Consider the following 21,429-nt stretch of genomic DNA (forward strand, 5'->3'; position numbering starts at 1 on the left):
AAGGAGAAGGACATGATGAATGCTGAGATCAGGGATGGGGTATGTGAACACTCTAGAGAATCTCAATATATTGAAGGAGGAAATGTTGAGTATCCTAAATTCCATTAAGGTAGACTAGTCCCGAGGGCCAAAGAGATCTATCCCAGATTACTATGGGAGGCAAGGGAAGAAAATAGATATCTTCACATCCTCTTTGACCATGGACAAGGTTCCAGAGGACTGGAAAATAGCTAGTATTGTTCTCTTGTTCAAACAAGGAAACAGGGATAATCCAGGAAATTAAAAGCAAGTGAGCCTTATGTCAGTGGTAGGGAAGCTTTTGGAGAAGACACTGAGGGACAGGATATGTTTTCTGCACATTTGGAAGAAAACGGATTAGTTAGTGACAGACAGCATGGTTTTGTACAGGGAAGCTCATACCTCACCAACTTGATTGAGACCTTTGAAGAGGTGACAAAAATGATGAGGGAAGGGCTTGAAATATGGGCAATATGATAACACAGTGGTTAGCACTGCTGCCTCACAGCTCCAGGGACCTAGATTTGATCCTGGCTCAGGTCACTGTCTGTGTGGAGTTTGCACATTCTCCTCGTGTCTGCTTGAGTTTCCTCCCACTGTCCAAAGATGTGCGGGTTAAGTTGATTGGCCATGCTAAAATTGCCCCTTGTGTCCTGAGATGCATAGGTTAGAGGGATTAGTGGGTAAATGTGTAGGGATATGGGGGTAGGGCCTGGGTAGGATTGTGATCGGTGCAGACTCAATGCCCGAATGGCCTGTTTCTACACTGCGGGGTTTCTAATGTAGTTTATATGGACTTTAGTAAGGCGTTTGACAAAGTCTCACATGGCAGACTGGTACAAAAAAATTACAATGGGGCACAAGTTCAAGGCGAGAGAAGATGATGTGGGGGGTAGTTGTTCACGCAGAAAACAGTGGGTGCCTGGGACGCACTGCCAAAGGAGGTGGTGGAAGCAGGCACATTAGCAACATGTAAGAGGCATCTGGATTGGTACATGATTAGGGAGGGAATAGAGGGATATAACTGGGTAAGGGCAGAAGGTTTTTTTTAGGTTAGTTCGGGCATCATGATCGGCACTGACTTCAGAGTGCTGAAGGGCCTGATCCTGTGTTGTAATTTTCTTAGTTTTTTTGGAAACCTTTTATGCAGCTAAATTGGATTTGCATCACAGTGAATGTATTATTACAGAGCAGAAATGACTTCCAAAGCATGCCCAGCCTCTGAGCGCACCTTACTTGTAAAAAACTGAACTGCGTACTTTTCCAAGAGTCAATGGTAGCAGTAATAGATTGTTAACAGTAGTGGGATTGATCAAAACTGGGAATATCTGTACAGGAATTGACTGAAGTTGTTTCTGCTTAATGCTCATAGAATAGGCTTTGACCACCTGTTATTTTTCAGGGACTTGGCATAATAGAAAGATCACTGTGTCTTTATGTCCCTTTGTAATGGAGTACATTTTTGTCTATAGTAAAGTAAAGCACAAAGGATTCCCAGTAACTCTGCTGGCCAATTCACTAAGTAGCTGATCCATGTAATCAGGAAATTTTAGTGTTCTGTGCTGAATTATGGTGAGGTGAGAGTGACTGTCCTTGACATCAGTGCAACATTTGACCAAGTGTGACGTCAAGGAGCCCTAACTACAGCTCAAATACAAGAACAGGGATATACTTCTGCGGCTGTATAAGGTTCTTGTTAGACCCCGTTTGGAGTATTGTGGGCAGTTTTGGGCCCTGTATCTAATGAAGGATGTGCTGGCTTTGGAAAGGGCCAGGGAGATTTACAAGAATGATCCCTGGAATGAAGAGCTTGTCATATGAGGAATGGTTGAGGACTCTAGGTCTGTATTCATTGGAGTCTAGAAGGATGAGGGTCATCCTATTGAAATTTACAAGATACTGCAAGGCCTGGAAAGAGTGGACATGGAGAGGATGTTTCCATTCGTAGGAAAAACTAGAACCAAAGGGGACAGCTTCAGACTAAAAGGATGAGGAGGAGGAATTTCTTCAGCCAGAGGGTAATGAATCTGTGGAACTCTTTGTCGCAGAAGGCTGTGGATGCTAGGTCATTGAGTGTCTTTAGTACGAAGATAGATAGATTCTTGATTAATAAAGGGTTTGGGGGTTATGGGGAAAAGGCAGGAGAATGGGATGAGAAAAGTGTCAGCCATTATTGAAAGGTGGAACAGACCCGATGGCCTGAGTGACCTAATTCCGCTCCCGTGTCTTATGGTCTAACAAAACTGGAGTCAGTGCAAATCAGACATCGACTTTCCACTGGTTGGGGTCAAACCGAACACAGAAAATGGTTGTGATTACTGGGGATCAATCATCTCAGAGCGAGGATATCACAGCAATAATGCCCCAGAGTAATGTCCTAGGCCTAAGCATCTCAGTAGCTTTTTCATCAATGACCTTCCCTCCATCATAAGAACAGAAGGAGGGAGGTTTGCTGATGATTGCATAATGTTCATCATCATTCATGATTCCTCAGATACTGGAGCAGTCAGTGTTCAGTTGAACCAAGATCTAGGCAACATTTGGGTTTGGGCTGATAAGTGGCAAGTAACTTCATGCTACACGGGCAATGACTATCACCAATAAGAGAGAATATAACCATCACCTTTTGACATTCAATGTCATTATCATTGTTAAATCCCAACTATTAACACTCTAGAGGTCATCACTGACCAGAAATTGAACTGGACAAACCATATAAATACTGTGGTAACAAGAGTAGGACAGAGACTGAGAATTCTACGGTGAGTAACTCAGCTCCTGTCTCCCCAAAGTCTGTCCATCATCTACAAGGCACAAGTCAAGAATGTAATGGAATACTCTTCACTTGCCTGGATGAATGCAGCTCCAACAACAGTTAAGAAGCTCAGTGCCTTCCAGGACAAAGCAGCCTATTTGATTGGCACCCCATCCAACACCTTCAGCATTCATTCCCTTCTTCATCAGTGCACAGTGGCAGCATTATGTACCACCTACAAGGTGCACCATAGCAGCTCACTATGTCTTCTTTGACAGCATCTTCCCAAAATGCGACTTCTCCCACCTCGAAGGGCAAAGGCAGCAGATGCATGTGGATAGCACAATCTGCAAATTCTGTTGCAATTCACCTACCATCCTGACTTAGAACTACATCACTGTTCCTTCATTGTCATGAGGTAAAAATCCGGAACTCCCTTTTTAACAGCACTGCAGGTGTACCAACACTGCATGTACTGCACAGGTTCAAGGAGGCAGTTCACTATCATCATCTCAAGGGCAATTAGGGATTGGAAATAAGTGCTTGCCTAGCCAATGATGCCCACATCCTGTGAAATAATAAATAAAGTTTAAAAATCCTATGCTCTATTGACAGCACATGTTATAAGCCCTCAGAGGCAGAAGTCCTTTCACCAAAATCCCTTTACTTACAAGTCTGACAACAGCATACAGAGTGTTTTTACTTAGCAGTCTACACTAGGAGTCCCAGAGGAACTGACACACCTGGTTAAGTACAAAGCAACAGGCCCATCAATTTGGCCCTTAATCAGAATCATCATTTGAGGACGTCTTTTAAGGGACCCTTAATCAGGGAGGTCATACTCTAACAAGCCCATGTCAATTGCCTGATTAAAGTCATCACAATTGGTCACAATGACACAAAGTTTGCAGGAGTATTGTTTTTGAAGTCCTATTTTGAAGATAACCTGTGCAATTAATGGGAGACATCAATGTGCCCCTGGGAAAGATTGCTGATATTTTGATGAGTCTGGATTCTCAGCAAATCTTCTCAAGAGAGCTGGAGACGTTCCTGAGAGAGGTGAAAGTTTTGGGTTGCCTGAAACAGGGCAAGCCAATGGTGAGATACCTGGCTGGGAGATCTATTCCATTTTTATCCTGAGCAATACTCCCTTTATTCTGACCCAGCAGGCTAAATGGTCATCGGTATTTTTACCGCTCTGTGGCATTTAAATAAAACGGTGTAGGCTTGATTCTTCTACCTTCCCATGCTGTTATTATTAATTCGAGTAACTGATAGGGGAGGGGTGGCAATACTTTCTAGAGCATTGGTGGAAAGTTCTCAATCTCAATCCAATGCCATAAAAAAGACCCTTTATGTATAAGGAACTCTTTCTGGTTGTGTCACACCTTGGTATGGCTCTTACTCTGCTCAAGACTGTAAGGAACTACAAAAGCTCACAAATGTTGCCCAATCCATCATGCAAACCAGCCCCCAATCCATTGATTCTGTCTACACTTGTTGCTGCCTCGGCAAAGCAGCCAGCATAATTAAGAACCCCACGCACCTGGGACATTCTCTCTTCCACCTTCTTCCTTCAAGAAAAAGGTACAAAAGTTTGAGGTCACGTACCAACTGGCACAAAAGCAGCTTCTTCCCTGCTGCTGTCAGATTTTTGATGGACTCACCTTGCATTAAGTTGATCTTTTTCTACACCCTTGCTATGGCTACATTCTGCACTCTCTTGTTTTCTTCTCTATGAATGGTATGTTTTATCTGTATTACATGCAAGAAACAATGCTTTTCACTGTATGTTAATACATGTGATATAATAAATCAAATGGAACCAAATCAAACTCTCCATCTTCTTGCCCGGCACTCTTATTTCTTCCTTATGCAGCATAGGGCTCCTCTATGATTGTACAATCTTCATCAGTTGCCCACTTTGTATGGGTAATTTTCACTTTGGTAGAGGGCATGTCTGAGGTGGGTTCTCATTCAGAAGTCCTGACCTACCCAAGAGAGAAAGCTCATCCTTGAAGTTATGAAAGTTGCTGGCTGAGCAGCTGTAAGTAATGACGTTCATGAACCCCTGCAGAGCCCTGCAGCTTGCTAGATTGAGGAAAAGGGTTTCCCTGACCTTCTCCTAACCTGAGCAGGTTTGTAGTGTGAGGTGGTAGTGTTTAGCTAGGACTGGCTTAATGGAATAGATTGTATTTTCTCACCCTTTTATATGTTCATAAATCTGTTTGAATGTACATATGAAGCTCGTTATTTTTCTTTCTCAGACTTGGGAGCTTTAGCATATTTACACAAATTCTTCACTTTATCATTTTATTTGCATTTTCTTCCCTGAGTCCCAAAGCAAAGATCTGGGGGGAAAAATCTATGTAGCATCATTTGAGATAGCGCCATGTGAACTTGTAATGATTCCCTGGAGACAAAGAGAACCACAGGCTGCTACTTGCACAATTCATGCAGCATTCCCCAATAAAATCACTGTGGAAACCTGTGTGGAATGTATCTGCTGGTCTGTGGCACTGTGTGCCTCCAAGGAAACAACCTAAATCCGCATAACACCACTGAAAGTACGTTCGAATCGAGAATAAGCCTCAATATATTGTACGAACTGAAATGATTTTACTCAAATAGTACAGTGACATGAAATGCATTAAAGGGACTGTTTCTACGATAATCCATCAGGGAACTTGCAGTTATGTAGTATCTTTAATAGTGAGACAGCTCATCCATTTACATGAGTGGGAAGAATAATATTCAAGCAATGAAGAAAATTACACTGTATGTAGGTGAATTAATGGTGTCCTTTCCTGGTGTATAGGAATTGATTAGTGCCAAAACAAATGTTTTCTTCTACTGAACATGCATTAAGAGAGAATCTATTAACTGGAATTATTCCAATACTGTAAAAGCTGTTAAGTTCTAAGGATGAAAAGACAATTTCATGATATAAATATCTTGTTGAATTTGAGAGTTTAAATTTCAGAAGTGCAAATTGTGAAACCTGTGTTTTCATGTCAATTTCAATTTTGAGTGTTGCAAAAAGAATATTATATTTTAGACTCACAAGAAAAATAACTTGACTATAATTATTTGAAATTTACATGCCTGGTTTTAAAGGTGACAAAATAACAATGGCATTTAGTTCAAAATTCTCATGAGTGACGTTAATTCAGATAGTTCCTGGTACATTCCTTGTATCATAAACCTAAGACTAAAGTAATCATTTTATTGCTTGTTTGTATTCTTGTAGGTGTAAAAGCTGGTCTGAAACGTACTTACAACAGCATCACCCAGGAACAACTGGATATCAGCAATATGCCACAGTGGAAACCTTTGTTATATGCTGTGGCCTTCCTTCACACAACTGTGCAGGTACAGCCCTTCTAATTCATTAGAATATAATTTATGATGCAATTCCATTTGTAATGAACAAATTTAAACCTCCCAATTCAACTAAATCAATGCAATAACAGTCCTGTTAGAACTATTGCACATTTATAATGGAAGTCTGTACACTAATCTCTCATTTTCAATAACAGAACCAGCCTGGTTTTTCATCTATACAAACTTAGCTTGCTTCTATCACAGGCATATGAGCTCCCCATCAGATTTATTGTTCTGTCCTCTGCTTACGGGATGTTTAACAGCCAGGCATTAGAGTCAACAATCTATTCCAATATCTCAGCAAATCATCAGTGAGACAAAAGGTACATTTGAACAAGCAATGTTTTCTGCCTAGTGTTATTGAAAGTGCTGTGTAGTCAGTCCCAATATGTTGTCATGACCTTTTCTGATATGTTTACAAGAATTGGCAATATACATTAAAATGCCAGCTGAAGTCAGGTATTTCTGTTGAGTTCCCCAGTAAACTGAAGGCTTTCTTCTGTAGAAGAGTGATGTATTGAATTGTTTCCATTGGGGAGTAACTTGCATAGGGTAGTAATAGGGCTTAGGTGTCAAAAGTTAAATAAAGCAAGATTGGTTATGACCCCTAATGAACTGGTGACTTGTTTCCAAATGTTCCTGTGGACTCAAACTGTATGATAAGACCAATGTTGTTAGAGAATCATGCTCTTACAGCACCACACAGTGCTAAGTCTGTACTAGGGTCTTTGAAAGAGCTTTCCAATTTACTTGCGCGCGGTTGGATCCATTTGTTCATTTGAATAGACAAGGACAGCACTGATATGAGTTTTAAAATGGTTTTCTTTTATTGAACAGAACTTAAAATTAACATGACAAAACTGAAAAGTAGAAGTGAACTTGGAGACTAGCTTTTACTGCCAGATGCTGTACTGAGATTGAATGCACTGAACTGATCTGGAAAACAACACTGAAAAAAACATACTGAAATCCAAACTATATTTCAACTGTTATCTTGTTATTGGAAATGTTTTCCTCAGGCTGTCTACATCTTAGAAAAACAATCCTTGCAGCAATAGTTATGAAAATCTTGTTTGCCTGAATTGTGTACCCTTCGGGAATGTAGTCTATTTATGTTATATACTAGAGTGCTAGCTGAAATCACAGGTAATCATTAAATTAATGCTGGACTGTAATCTATAGCTACAAATTGAGAAGTGATAATTCAAGATCATTTAAGAGAAATATAGCTTTTGTGGATGCATAGACAGCATAAAGCTTTCACACTGATTAAATGCTGATATTTACATGCTCCTGATGAATTCAGTTATCATTATCTCACAACATTTTAGTGGAAATTTCCAAAGGCAATTGGACATGTATTTGAACAGAACCAATTTTCGGAACAATGGAGGAAACTTTAGGGTGTATGAGAGATCTAATGTATGCTCAGCCCTGTTTGCTTCAGTCTATGCAAATACTTCATTTTAAGATATTTCTGCCAATGTAATAACTCCGCTAAGCTTTAAAAATTTACTGCTAACTTGACTACATGTAGAATTAGAATGTTAAAGACTAGCTGAAAATTGACTACACTGCCAGGGTGTCACTGCCAAGGTGACATTGGCAGGGTGGCAGATGGTAGAGCCAGGGCATTGCCTAACCACTTTCCTGACCACTGGGGGTCTCCAAAGGCCTCAAGAAAGAGCTGCATAATCATATTAGTATTGACAGTGTAATGGAGACAGGTGTCCCACTTTCACTTGTTTCTCTTACTTTACCTGATTAGATTCAAATTGACCCTCTTTCTCTATCATTCCTCAGCTTCTTTCTCAATCCTTGAAATGCTAAGGGGATACAATATTAGTCACCAAGGTTCCAGCTGCCCCACTATCCTCACCATGAATGTCATGAACTCATATTTCTAGAAGTTAACAGGGGCTATTCTCCAGGACTGCTTGTCAGGCCAGAGCAACTGGCTTCAAACCTGTGAATGAAATTTAAATTAATTTAAATTAGAAGTGATTAGACTTGTTTGATGGCCGCCATTTGGAATCCCAGCTGTAGATAACAGCCCTAGAGAATACCCCTAATAACTTCTAGAAGCATGAGCTTATAACATTCATGGTGAGGACAGTGGAGCAGTTGGAACTTTAGTGATGTCCATCCCTAATTGTCCTTGAATTGAATAATTTGCTAGGCCATTTCAGAGGGTATTTACGAATAAACCACATTGCTGTTAATCTGGGGTCACAAGTAGACCAGACCATATGAAGATGGCAGGTTTATTTCCCTAAAGGACATTAGTGAACCAGATGGATTTTTATGACAATTGGCAATGAATTCATCATTATCATTAGACTTCAAATCTCACATTTTTATTCAATTAAAATTTCAATATATGTCATGGTGGGATTTGAACTTGGGTCTCCAGAGCATTACTCTAGGTCTCTGGATTACTAGTCCAGTGAGAATACCAATCTGTCATTGTCTCCTGGAATACACAGGGGGGAATTTTCCCCTCCTGCCACTGGATTGGGGAAAATTTCACCCACAATCTGTGTTGCTCCCAATCTTTGATTTTTTATTTGCTTTTGTACTTCAGTTTTCTTCATTTTTTTTCAATGGTAAAATTTCAAATAGTGAAAGAAATAATATATAAAAATGTGAAGCACAATAAAAACAATTCCACTGCAAAATTCTGGGCCCCAACTGCCCCTCAACTGGATGTAAAAAGCCCAATGCATTATCTGAAGAAGAACAGAGAAACTCTTGGCCAATATATACACTTCAACCAATAACATTAAAGTGAAACAATTAGCTGGGCATTATAACATTGCTATTTGAAGGATTATGCTGTGTGACTTGGTTGCTGTATTTTCCACAATACAATTGATTCAACACATCAAAAGTACTTCACTGGACTTAAAAGTGCTATAAGTTGTCTTGAAAGATCATGAGAAATGCGTGTCTTTTAATTGCATCTAGTAATTCTAGTCCCTTTTTCCGATTAATATCTGCAGGAAAGACGTAAGTTTGGTCCACTTGGATGGAATATTCCATATGAATTTAATCAAGCAGATTTTACTGCCAGTGTTCAGTTTGTGCAGAACCATCTGGATGAAATGGACATTAAGCGTGGTGTGAACTGGAACTGCATGCGCTACATGCTGGGGGAGGTGCAGTATGGAGGACGTGTAACAGACGATCTGGACAAGCGACTGCTCAATACGTTTGCAAGCGTGTGGTTTGGAGAAACTATGTTCACAGATAAATTTTGCTTCTACAAAGGTTATATTATTCCGCAAGGCAAGGCAGTTCAAGATATCCTGCATTACATTGAGAGCCTGCCGCTGGTTGATAGTCCTGAGGTATTCACAATTTTGCTTGTCAAGTTAAAATTCTACCTGATGTAAAGTTCAGCATTTTTAATAATACATACCTCCTCTAGTCTCTAAGAATAGCTTAGCTGTTCTCCTATTTTTAATGCATTTGTTTGTTCACGTCCCAGACTTCAGCAACTGTGCTTCAGGGCAGGATCAACACAAATAAATGGAAAACATGACTAGTTAATGAAGTCACAAAGGGTAATGGAAAATGCTGTTCAGGTAGAGGTAGTAAATTGTCCTTTTTTGGAATTGGTTCGAGTATAGCACTTTTGAAAATGGTATCAGTTCTTTTTCTTTGCTATTAAGTATTCTGTATAACAATACGGTAGTATAGTTCAGCCTCTGAATGAATCCATAATACCCCTTTATAAAAGGGACCAAGCTACGTATTTACAAGCTCATTAGTTTAACATCAGACAGAAAAAAAATGACATTAGCCCAAATCTTCTGATCAAAGTCAAAATTGCTGCATCCAACATGATCAGACAGAAAGCCGGCCACTTACTTAGATATCTTTAAATATACCAGATTTCCAATCCATGATGTGAAAGAACTCCCTCCGCACAGCCAAACCACATAGACAGCAGCAAAGAGAATCAATGAAGATGCTACATCAGCTACATTGAACCCACACACCCAAGCCCATCACCCCCAAGTTTTACAGCTCTAGCTATTGAAAAGTGAGTCCGGTGTCCATTGTGAATGTTAGTGAATGGATAGGTGGGTGCGTGGATGAGGCAAGTGAGTTAAGTAACAGGGTAGGATGGCAGGTGGGTGAAGTGGCTGGTGGGTGAGTGGATTGGTGTGTTGGAGGGATTGTTCCCCTCTCATAGCTTCTTATATAATTCTAGGCCTTTCATCACCACGCTATCCAAAATGATTTGGTCACTATTTAGCACAAAAAAAGGTAAGTACCACTTCACCGTTGCTCCTTCAAACTTCGCTCCCCATCCTATTTCCTGTGTTCTGCTGTTCCTCTGTGTAGAATTACTTCCCATATATGTCTTTACTATACTTTTCACTTTCTAAAAAAAAGTTTGTTTATTGGTCACAAGTAGGCTTACATTCATACTGCAATGAAGTTACTGTGAAAATCCCATGGATACCACAGTCCGGCACCTGTTTGGGTACACTGAGATAGAATTTAGCATGGCCAACGCACTTAACCAGCATGTCTTTCAGATTATGGGAGGAGTCCAGAGCACCCAGAGGAAACTCACACAGACACAGGGAGAATGCGCAAATTCCACACAGTGACCCAAGCCAGGAATCAAACCCAGATCCCTGGCACTGTGCTGCCCATCTTGTACATCTTCATATAGTCACTTAAAAGTCTCCCCTTTTAAGACTGATATATCATGTTTCTCCAGTTCTTTTTTATGTTGTAGACCCTTACCACTAGAGATCAGTCTTGATAATCATTTCTGTGCTGTTTCTAGAGCTTAAATAACCAAAAGTGTGTCTAATCCTGCAAAATTAAGCATAAACTTGCCTGTTGCCTCATCTTTAAATGGACTATCAGATGATACTAGGAAGGGTCATACAGCACATGCTCTGCCCAGTCTTCCTCTGACAGCTAGATTACCTGCCACTGTTACTTGGCATCCCCCTCTCCCCAATGCCCTCAGGTCTACCTTCTTCCAACTTGAGACCTGCCAGATAATTTGATATTGCTGATTCACAGAGCTGGTGTGTTGCTGCAGGAAGATGATCCTCCACCTACTGGCTGAATACACATGTGGCCTGGCCCCAGCCTCTCATCAGCACTATTGGGCTTCTGGCTATCCATTAATCTACTTTTATCTAATTGGTGTGAAAGTGCAGCATGTTTTTGCTTTGTTATCTGGGGCCCTATGGTAGTTTAACACATGGAGAATGTTGCAAGCTGAATCATCTGAACTGCTTAGATCTCTTTCATTTTTGAGTATTTAATTGTCATTGAAGTTGTGTGTCATTCATTATAGAATGAAGCCAAAATGTTTGCATATTCTCAATTACTGAGTTGAACATAAATGGGAATAAAACAGAGATTTACTTTTCTGAACTATGTAACAGAATACAAATATGTATTTAAATTATTTTATTTTTGTAGGTATTTGGGCTTCATTCAAATGCAGATATAACTTATCAGACTAATATGGCAAATGAGACACTAAACACAATAGTGAACATTCAGCCTAAGGACAGTGGTGGTGGTGAAGGAGAAACCAGAGAAAGCATTGTCCAACGTCTTGCAAATGAGATGTTGGAAAAACTACCAGGAGACTATATTCCACATGAGGTAAGGTATTAATGCCCACAGATTTGTCACTTTTATTTTGAGGTGAAACAATGAAAAAATCTTTAACTTGAGCACATCACAGAAACTCTTAACATGAAGCATAAAATCCTACAGTGCAGAAGGAGGCCATTCAGCCAATCGGATTTGCACCAAGCATAATTCCATCCCATCCCTATTCCCATAACCCCATGCATTTGCCCTAATTAGCCCCCCTGACATTAAGGGGCAATTTAGCATGGCCAATCCACCTAATCCACACATTTTTAGACTGTGAAAGGAAACTAGAGCATTCGGAGGAAATGTGGAGAGAACGTGCGGACTCCGCACAGTCAGTGGCCCAAGCCAGGATTCAGACCCGGGACCATGGCACTGTGAGTCAGCAGTGTTAACCACCATGTCACTGTGCCACCGGGATGAGTTCACGATTATACAGTAATCTAAAGTTGAAATTAACACTTGATAAATTGCAGGATAGATATGGGTAAGGAAAGCCATTTCATTCATCTTAGCTCATTCTTCTAAAGGAAGATCTGACAGTTTTCACAGTGTCTGTTTTCTTAAATGATTCCATGCTTTTCATTTTCTGTTACAGCTGGAAATGTATTTCATGTATTATTTACTCTCTGGTGTTGAGAAGACTACTCCAACATCAGTTTGAAATTCATTTTCTATCTAAAATTTGAATTTGAAATTTGAAACTATCATTTTGTCCTACTGGAATGGATTAGTTTGAAATAGAGTTTTGGATTTATTTTTCCTCTGTTGTTCAATTTTATCTCTCAGTCACCTACTCTCATGACTGAAAAACTTGAATTCCTTCCTCATAACTCTAGTCTATTAGTCTTGCAGCTAAATTTTTTCTGTGCTTTTCAATATGTTCTCTTGTCCCTTAACTAGACAAAGTAGGCTAAGCGTGGTCCAACTACAGTCATTTTATTTTGGTATCATCTTGCAGGTGCAGCAGGTGGTCAGGAAGGCAAATGGGATGCTGGCCTTCATAGCGAGGGGGATTGAATATAAAAGTAGGGAGGTCTTGCTGCAGCTGTATAGGGCATTGGTGAGGCCGCAGCTGGAGTACTGTGTGCAGTTTTGGGCGCCGCACCTGCGCAAGGATATTTTGGCCCTGGAGGGAGTGCAGAGGAGGTTTACTAGGCTGATACCGGAGTTGAGGGGATTGAGCTATGAGGAGAGGCTGAATAAACTAGGCTTGTACTCGTTAGAGTTTAGAAGAATGAGGGGAGATCTCATTGAGACGTATAAGATGATGAATGGGATGGATAGGATAGAGGTGGAGAGACTCTTCCCGCTCAAAAAAGACAGTAGGACTAGGTGGCACAGCCTCAAGATAAAGGGGAGGCGGTTTAGAACGGAGTTGAGGAGGAACTTCTTCACTCAAAGGGTGGTGAATCTCTGGAATTCTCTGCCCGTTGAAGTGGTGGAGGCTGCCTCGCTAAATATTTTTAAGAAGCGGGTTGATGGGTTCTTGATAAGAGAGGGGATTAAGGGTTATGGGGAGAGGGCGGGAAAGTGGAACTGAGCCACAACAGATCAGCCATGATCTTATTGAATGGCGGGGCAGGCTCGAAGGGCTAGATGGCCTACTCCTGCTCCTATTTCTTATGTTCTTATGTTCTTATGTTCACGTTGAAGTAGTTTGAATTCAGGGTTAATAAAATTACTCACAGGTGAGTTCCCAACACAGATCCCTAGGGAATTCTCATTATTTTCCACCCTTCCTCCGTTCTTCATCTTATAACAAGCACTTGCTGCTACCCATGCTTATCCTCATTGCTGATTTATTCCCATGAGTTTTCTTAAGCTCTCAGCATGCTAACTCAAGTAACAATCTATTTTGTGAAACATTGTCAGAATATAAATATTCAAATTCTTGGGGCTGCCAATTCCTCAAAAATGTTTAGTCATTTAATCAGATAGGATTTTCTTTTCTGAATCTGTGGGCGAAATCTTCCCCAAAAAATGGCAGAGTGTTGTTCCAGTGAGAAATAACCAGCTATGTCCATATTTTCTTTCTAGATCTTGTGACACTCTACTGAAAAAAATCAAGGGGCCATGTTTCACACTGTCATACAGGAGGTGGGGTCTCAACATGCCAGCAGAGCTGCACTAAGATCAGGGCGCTATCTTTAAAAGATGCCTTAATCAGAACAGCAATACGCACCCTCTGTGGGGGCTCCCTATGCCATCCCCCCATTGGAGTTGCATTCAACTCCGACACCCCTCCCACACACCCCCCATGATTGTCGGCCCCTTCCCCCGTTTCCCCCTCACCACAGTCAGAGCCAACACCCAGCTCCCCCTTCCTCTCCTCAGAAGGTCATTGCCAGAATCTCATGTTCCCCCATCCATTCCGGTCCATCACCAGATATAAATGAATTTCCTCCCCCCTCCCATTGGGATCTGCCCCTTGGCAGAGGTTGGCAATTCTGGATTGACAAGCTAGGGTGGCACTGCCAGGTTAGCATTGGCATGGTGACAAACTGGCAATACCAACCTGTGCCAAGGGAAGAGACAGGGGCATTGCCAGGCCACTGCCTGGCCATGTCCCTTTCCCCCAGAGGCTATACTTACCTTTGTACCCCTGGGGGGATCCCGACAAGCTCACATTTGAGTGAATCTGTTGTAAACTGTACTAACGTGACATCATGTCGGCGTAGTTTGAAATCCTTGCAGGGGAGTCAACATCTGGAAAGAGGCATGTTAATAACATTTAAATATGTGGAAATGTATGTAAATCAGGTTCATGCCCATGATGTGAACCTGATTACGTTACCAGGCAAGGGCAGGGAAGATCCAAAATTGTAATCTCCTTGGCAAAAATTCTGATTTCTGGATCCTGAGCCCCCACTGGCATTGGCACACAGGGCAAGCATGTGCTCAAGATCACCCCATGTTAGCTACAAATTACTATCTTAATATTATATGGGTGACTTTGAAGTTTACAGTTGACACTGATATGAGGCTATAGATTCCTTGCCATTCTTCTAGAAATTTGTATACATTAATTATAATTTAATTGTTTTGAGTCCCTTCTGCCTAATTTGGATCTCTTTTATATTTTCCCCTTGGGGTGACCTGGCTAGTGTGCACATGTTGCCCACCTGAGCTGCCCTAAGAAGGTGGTAATGGAACTTCATCTTGAAAGCATTGGTTTCTCAGTCATCTCAGATGACCTTACTGTTGGGTACATAATGTAGGGCTGGCATAAAGTACAGGCTGGATCAGGCAGGGATGGCATATTATTATCCCCAAATCACTTGGGATTTTTATAATAGTTCAGTGGCTTTCATTGTCATTTTGTTCTCATGCTACCCGCAGATTACCAAATCTGTAGAATTCCAACTTCACAGTTTTCCATAGAATCCCTACAGAGCAGAAGGAGAACATTTGGCCATCAAGTCTGCCACCTATTCTCTGATAGACCATCTTACCCAGGCCCTATCCCCTTAACCTCATGTATTTACCCTGCTAATCCCCCTAATTTACACATCTTGGTACACTAAGGGGCAATTTAGTATGACCAATCAATCTAACCTGCACATCTTTTGACTGTGGGAGGAAACCAGAGTACCCAGGAGAAACACATGCACCCAGGGAGAATGTGCAAACTCCACACAGGCTGTGACCCAAGGCCAGAATTGAATCCGGGTCTCTGGCACTATGAGGCAGCAGTGCTAACCATTGTGCCACCATGCTGCCCTAAACTGACCATGCTGGCCTAGTCCAGTATTCTAATTTATTGCCATAATCATTGATTATGATTGTTAATTCTTTTCTGTTTGAATTATTCCTATTTAGGGAGGGCACTAGTGCTTGCTCATGACTATTTGGAGAAGATTATTATTTTGTTTATTAATTATATCACTCTTATTCTACTCTGCCCATTATTGGTGTATGGGTGAGTGATAGCTGGGGACCAAAAATTTGAGGTAAATGATAAGAGAAGGTTTGGAAATGGTGTCTGCTAGAGGGTAGATTCTTATTCTTAGCATTTATAAGCAATTTGGACTGGGATACAGGAAACACAAGTTCAAAATTTATGAATGATATGGAAGTAGGAGGTTTAGAAAAATAAGGAGGGCAATAAAATTTTAACAAGGTATAAACAGATTAGTAGATTTCCCAGGCAATTGGAAGATGCAATTTCATATGAATTACTGCGAGATAAAGACTTTTGGATAAAAGTGAAGAATTGAAACATATGCTTAATGAAAAGACGTAAGTGTGTTGAAGTATAGAGAGAACTTGGATTCAAATATCTAATATGCTGCAAGCAGAAGTTGTAAAAAAGGCCAATAGAATTTGAGATTTTATAAACAAGAGCATAGAGGACAAACATAAAGAAATAACAACATGAGAACTACAAGTAACAGTGGGAAATTCAGCCCTCGAGCCTGCTCCACCATTTAAAATGATTATCGCTGATCTCATCTTGGCCTCAACTCTGCTTTCCTGCCCATTCTCATTTTAGATTGCTATGGAGAGCTGGGGGAGAGAGATAATGAACCCAATAGCCTCTTCCTGTTTTGCAAACATCTATGGTTTAGCATTATTTACCTCTTGCTGTTACAAGCATGCTTTTTTTATTGTTATCTGCCACTGTCCTCATTTTTCCTCTAATGTCTTTCTGAATTTCCTATATTGATCACATTGCATGGTGCATGCGGTTAACCTGACTCCATTAAATGACTCCGTACATATCTATTCCCAATCACAGCTGAGCTTTAAAGGTAATCCGCAGACTGCAGGGAAAATTAGAACTGGTCAACCAAAGATGCTGTTCTTGTGTGTATTTTTAGATGAAAGTAGCCTGGGCTAGGTTGCTGAGGAAAAGGGAATAATCTGGCACAACTCAAAGTGCATTTTATATATAAGTATGTATACTGAGCTCTTTGAGCGTGTAAGTGGGATCAGAGATAAGGAAACTAATTCTTGTGGCTCTGCACTTTGGGCATCATAGACAGTAATTGGATTTTCTTGTTTTTATCTCTTTCTGACACTATTTATTTGGGTAATTTTAACATGGACAATATGATTTTATCACAGCCATTCTTCCATGTACTTGCTTGTTAGAGAAAAGGTTACATTTGAACTCAAACTCCTAATAATAAAACTTTGCTTTTGCATAATCACATTTCTTACTCATATTGCACATCAGAATGCTATAGAACCATTGAAATATCTGACAGAAAGTTGAAGAATGCCCAATTACTTCCCATAATGGTAGACCATAAGCTGGAAGGGTGAATGGATTAATGGCACCTAACTTCACTGGTGTGCAATACTTCAGTATAGCTCCTGTGCAATTTATTTTAATATAAAGGACTGATGAATGCCTGGAGGTTCAGTACTGAAGAAAATTAAACTTATTCGCAGTATTGGTCTTAGCTTCCATGGTATTGAGTGTTGCCAACAGCCCTCAGTGATTTCACAATGTGCGCACTGCTGCAATTTGAGACTTTGGATGTTAATTGGCAACATTATACAGATCTTTTGCCACTTTACTGGTATTAAATTATATACCACAATTAAAAAGTAACTATTTTTAAAATACGAAGTAAGTTTCATTTTGCATGATCTTACTAATTGGTAACTTTGTTAAGTTTTACATTAGATTGCTTTACTCTGTAGAATCTTTCACCCACTAATTTCCATATTATTTGGGTCCAAATTAAATTAAATGCACTGAAATTTTGACATAATTATACACTTGGGTGCTTAATACAGCAAATATTCTTATTAGATACATAATGTTTGGAGGAAATGATTGAATTACTTTGTAATATGATATCTGGCAGTTCTACCTCTCTCTAAGGTACAGCTCTCCCAGGGACAACAATAAAACCTGCTTTTAAACAATCAACAAATAATGTAAGACCAGGAAAATGTATTCATGTTGACAATATGCTTCAGCTTTCTTGATGATTATTTCACAAAATATTTTCATACTCATATCAAGTATTACTTATTTACAAGTATTGGGTGGCACGGTGGCACAGTGGTAAGCACTACTGCCTCACAGCGCCAGGGTCCTGAGTTCAATTCCGGCCTCCGGTCACTGTCTATGTGGAATTTGTGAGTGCAGAGGAGGTTTACTAGGCTGATACCGGAGTTGAGGGGATTGAGCTATGAGGAGAGGCTGAATAAACTAGGCTTGTACTCGTTAGAGTTTAGAAGAATGAGGGGAGATCTCATTGAGACGTATAAGATGATGAATGGGATGGATAGGATAGAGGTGGAGAGACTCTTCCCGCTCAAAAAAGACAGTAGGACTAGGGGGCACAGCCTCAAGATAAAGGGGAGGCGGTTTAGAACGGAGTTGAGGAGGAACTTCTTCACTCAAAGGGTGGTGAATCTCTGGAATTCTCTGCCCGTTGAAGTGGTGGAGGCTGCCTCGCTAAATATTTTTAAGAAGCGGGTTGATGGGTTCTTGATAAGAGAGGGGATTAAGGGTTATGGGGAGAGGGCGGGAAAGTGGAACTGAGCCACAACAGATCAGCCATGATCTTATTGAATGGCGGGGCAGGCTCGAAGGGCTAGATGGCCTACTCCTGCTCCTATTTCTTATGTTCTTATGTTCTTATGTCTGCATGGGTTTCCTCCGGGTGCTGCAGTTTCCTCCCACACTCCACACGTGCGCAGGTTAGGTGGATTGGCCATGCTAAATTGTCCCCTTAGCATCAGGGGTATTAGCAAAGTAAATATGTGGGATTATAGGGATAGAGCCTGGGTGGGATTGTTGTTGGTGTAGGATTGATGAGCCAAATGGCCTCCTTCTGCACTGTAGGGATACTATGGTAAAGATTTATGTGAGTAGAACAGAGGAAATGTTATTTTTTAAAAAAAGGTCTGCAGCTTTTAAATGTTTTGTGTCACATACTGTAGTAAAATAAACCTTACTTTGCCTGATTTTTGCAGGTGAAAGCTCAACTTCAGAAAATGGGTGCAATCCAGCCAATGAACATCTTCTTGCGTCAGGAAATTGATCGAATGCAACGAGTTATTGCAAGAGTGAGAATTACACTGACAGACCTAAAACTTGCGATAGATGGTAAGCTTTTGCTTCCACATTGAGGAAAGGGAAATCTCATACAATGTTAAATCTGCATGACAATCATGAGTATGGATTATTTGATCATCGATGTAGAGTTCTCACTGGCTGAGTACAATACTTCCAGAGGAATTTAGAAAATACAGGATGAAGAAAGGCCAATGTTTACCCGAAACAAGAATCTGTTTTTGTTTCGGATTCCAGAGCCTGCAGTAATTTGCTTTTAACCAAGGCTCATTTGGTTCACCTTTGGGTTTCCTTGTAGTCACATAATTTCATAAGTTCATAAGATATAGGAGCACAATTAGGCCATTCAGCCCATCAAGTCTGTTCTGCTGTTCAATTATGGCTGATATGCTCCTCATCCCCATTTTCCTGCCTTCTTTCCTCGAACTCCTCCTTAAATTACATAATGACATAATAATAATAAAGTTGTTGAATTTCAAGCTGTTTTGAGGCCCTTTGGGTCCAAATGAAGATATCTACGTGAAATACAATATTAGTATGTGATGGATAATCAATCACAACATGCCTCGGTAGATTAGTGACAATGCCAGTGTGGTTGACTCTTACCTGTCCTCCATAATGGTCCAGCAAGCATTGGGGGCAATTAGGGATGGACAATAAATACTGCCCTTGCTAGCAATGCCCCATATCCAATCAAAGAATAAATAAAACAACAAGGGCTTTAATATTAAGAACACAAACCATGCTTAGAAAAAAACAATGATCATTTCGTCTTTCAGGCCATGTCATTTTTTTAATGCGTGAATGATTGAATGGAGAAAGAAGTTATTTGTCCTTAACCAAGGATTGTACGTTGATTGAAGCCAATATATTGTCGTCTTCTGAAGATAATTTTTTAAGTTTGGAGAGCTAACTGTTTAAGTCCATGCAGTGGTGTCTAGATCTCCACTGATTCTTTAAAAATCAGTTGTTAAAAATGTGTTGAAATAAAAGCACAATTCCTGCCTCTATTTCACCAGGACTTAAAAGCAGAATGTTAATTGAACCAAGTTAATGTACTGTCTGTTATAAACACAATTAAATATCAGGTTGCTTTAGGGGGAACCAATCATGTGGATGTATTGTATAAATAAACAGCGAGGCTTATTTTACCAGCAAAGCAGTGCCAATGAGATTACGAGAGGCGATAAACCAGGCGCGAACCTGATTTTCACCTTTAATCCTATCTTACCAGTTTGCCACGCCATTTGACTAACATAGTGAGCCAATAATATTGCACCCCCATGCTGCTCCACCATATAGATAGAGGTCTACTTCATAGTTGACAAGAAAACTCTTAGACTTCAGACAACAGCTGCTGGATAAGGTTCTCTAATGGCTGAACATGAGACTATTTTCTCAAATATCAAAGGCTCAATGCCTACTGTGATTAAGTTGCTGAGAAACAGGCAGCTGCTGCTAAAGCTTCTACACTTGCAACTGGCAGGAATACAGTGTGACAGTTTGAACTTGTACTATGGTCAGGAAGGTGCTGGAAGTACACAATTTTTTGCTGAACAGTAATATTCACCACATCACTTGTAAGGGATTGATTAACTCCTCTCTACCTACGATGTTGGACTGCAAGCTATCTTTTCTTGTCCAGGTTTGATGTCAGTGTCATTCTATGTTCAGTGATCAAATTGTTCTTTAAGAAAATTTGTGTGTGGAGATTTTAAACCCCCAAATGATTAAAATGTTACATATCTGAAACCAATCTCAACCTGCCACTTCCACTTTTTAACCAGGATGGGTCACCAACCTACTCCCAGGAGATGGGCTGGTTATTTAAACATCATAATAAAGCTGTAGATTCAGAATTAATCACCATTTTAAATTTAACTTTGGCCAGCCAGGACACAGGGAAATCTGGCAGCTAAAGGGCAGTGAAGATTGCTGGATCCAGGTGGTTGGAGCTTTGCCTTTTACCTGCTGGATCCAGTTTAACTGCTTCAACCATCAGCTTACACTGGACGCTTGCCACTCAGCCCAACTATTCTGATCCCCTACTATCAACCCTTCCAAATTCCCTATCATCGACCCTCCTAATCCTCCCACCTTGTGGTTTCTTCCACCCCAACTCTTCACTCCCCCACCACTATACCACCTCCCCCCTCCACCCCTGCTCCCTACCTAGCCGACCCAATTGATCGCATCTCCATGATCTTTTTGAATTTCTCCTATTCTCTGACCTCTCAACCCGTGTCTTCCCCAAACCCAACCTGACATTTCTTCGCTGACCTCTGGTCCCCATCCATTCTGGCCTTTCCAATCTTCACTACCTACCACCTCCTCTCCACTCCCTACCTGCGGCCTGATGTCAAAGGTCTACCTTCTCGACAGCCAGCTAGATAGCTTCTCAATTTGACTGGCTGTGGCCAGGAAACAGAGACACAATGTGTTAGCCAGGTCCTGTCATTAAATTCAACAGAGCCTGAGGGAAAACTGCAGCTTTCCTGTGGAGCTGAATTTCACTGGAGTTGCTGGATGTTGTGTGTGGAGGTGGGCTGGTGAAATATGGCCTCAGAGGTCCAGCACTTTGTTCCAA

General features: G+C 40.8%; 1 protein-coding gene across 1 annotated transcript in view; it reads left to right on the top strand.

The window, feature by feature from the left end:
• The window catches only part of dnah5l (dynein, axonemal, heavy chain 5 like), a 326,877-nt gene that overhangs the window by 275,832 nt on the left and 29,616 nt on the right, over positions 1 to 21,429 (top strand). The window contains exons 70-73 of the mRNA XM_080217022.1: positions 6,024 to 6,145; positions 9,160 to 9,507; positions 11,618 to 11,806; positions 18,743 to 18,875. Coding sequence (XP_080073148.1) covers positions 6,024 to 6,145; positions 9,160 to 9,507; positions 11,618 to 11,806; positions 18,743 to 18,875 — 792 coding nt within the window. The remainder of the gene's footprint in view (positions 1 to 6,023; positions 6,146 to 9,159; positions 9,508 to 11,617; positions 11,807 to 18,742; positions 18,876 to 21,429) is intronic.

Source organism: Carcharhinus amblyrhynchos, chromosome 2 (genome assembly GCF_965287045.1).
Source record: "Carcharhinus amblyrhynchos chromosome 2, sCarAmb.v2.hapA, whole genome shotgun sequence".
Classification (NCBI taxonomy): domain Eukaryota; kingdom Metazoa; phylum Chordata; class Chondrichthyes; order Carcharhiniformes; family Carcharhinidae; genus Carcharhinus; species Carcharhinus amblyrhynchos.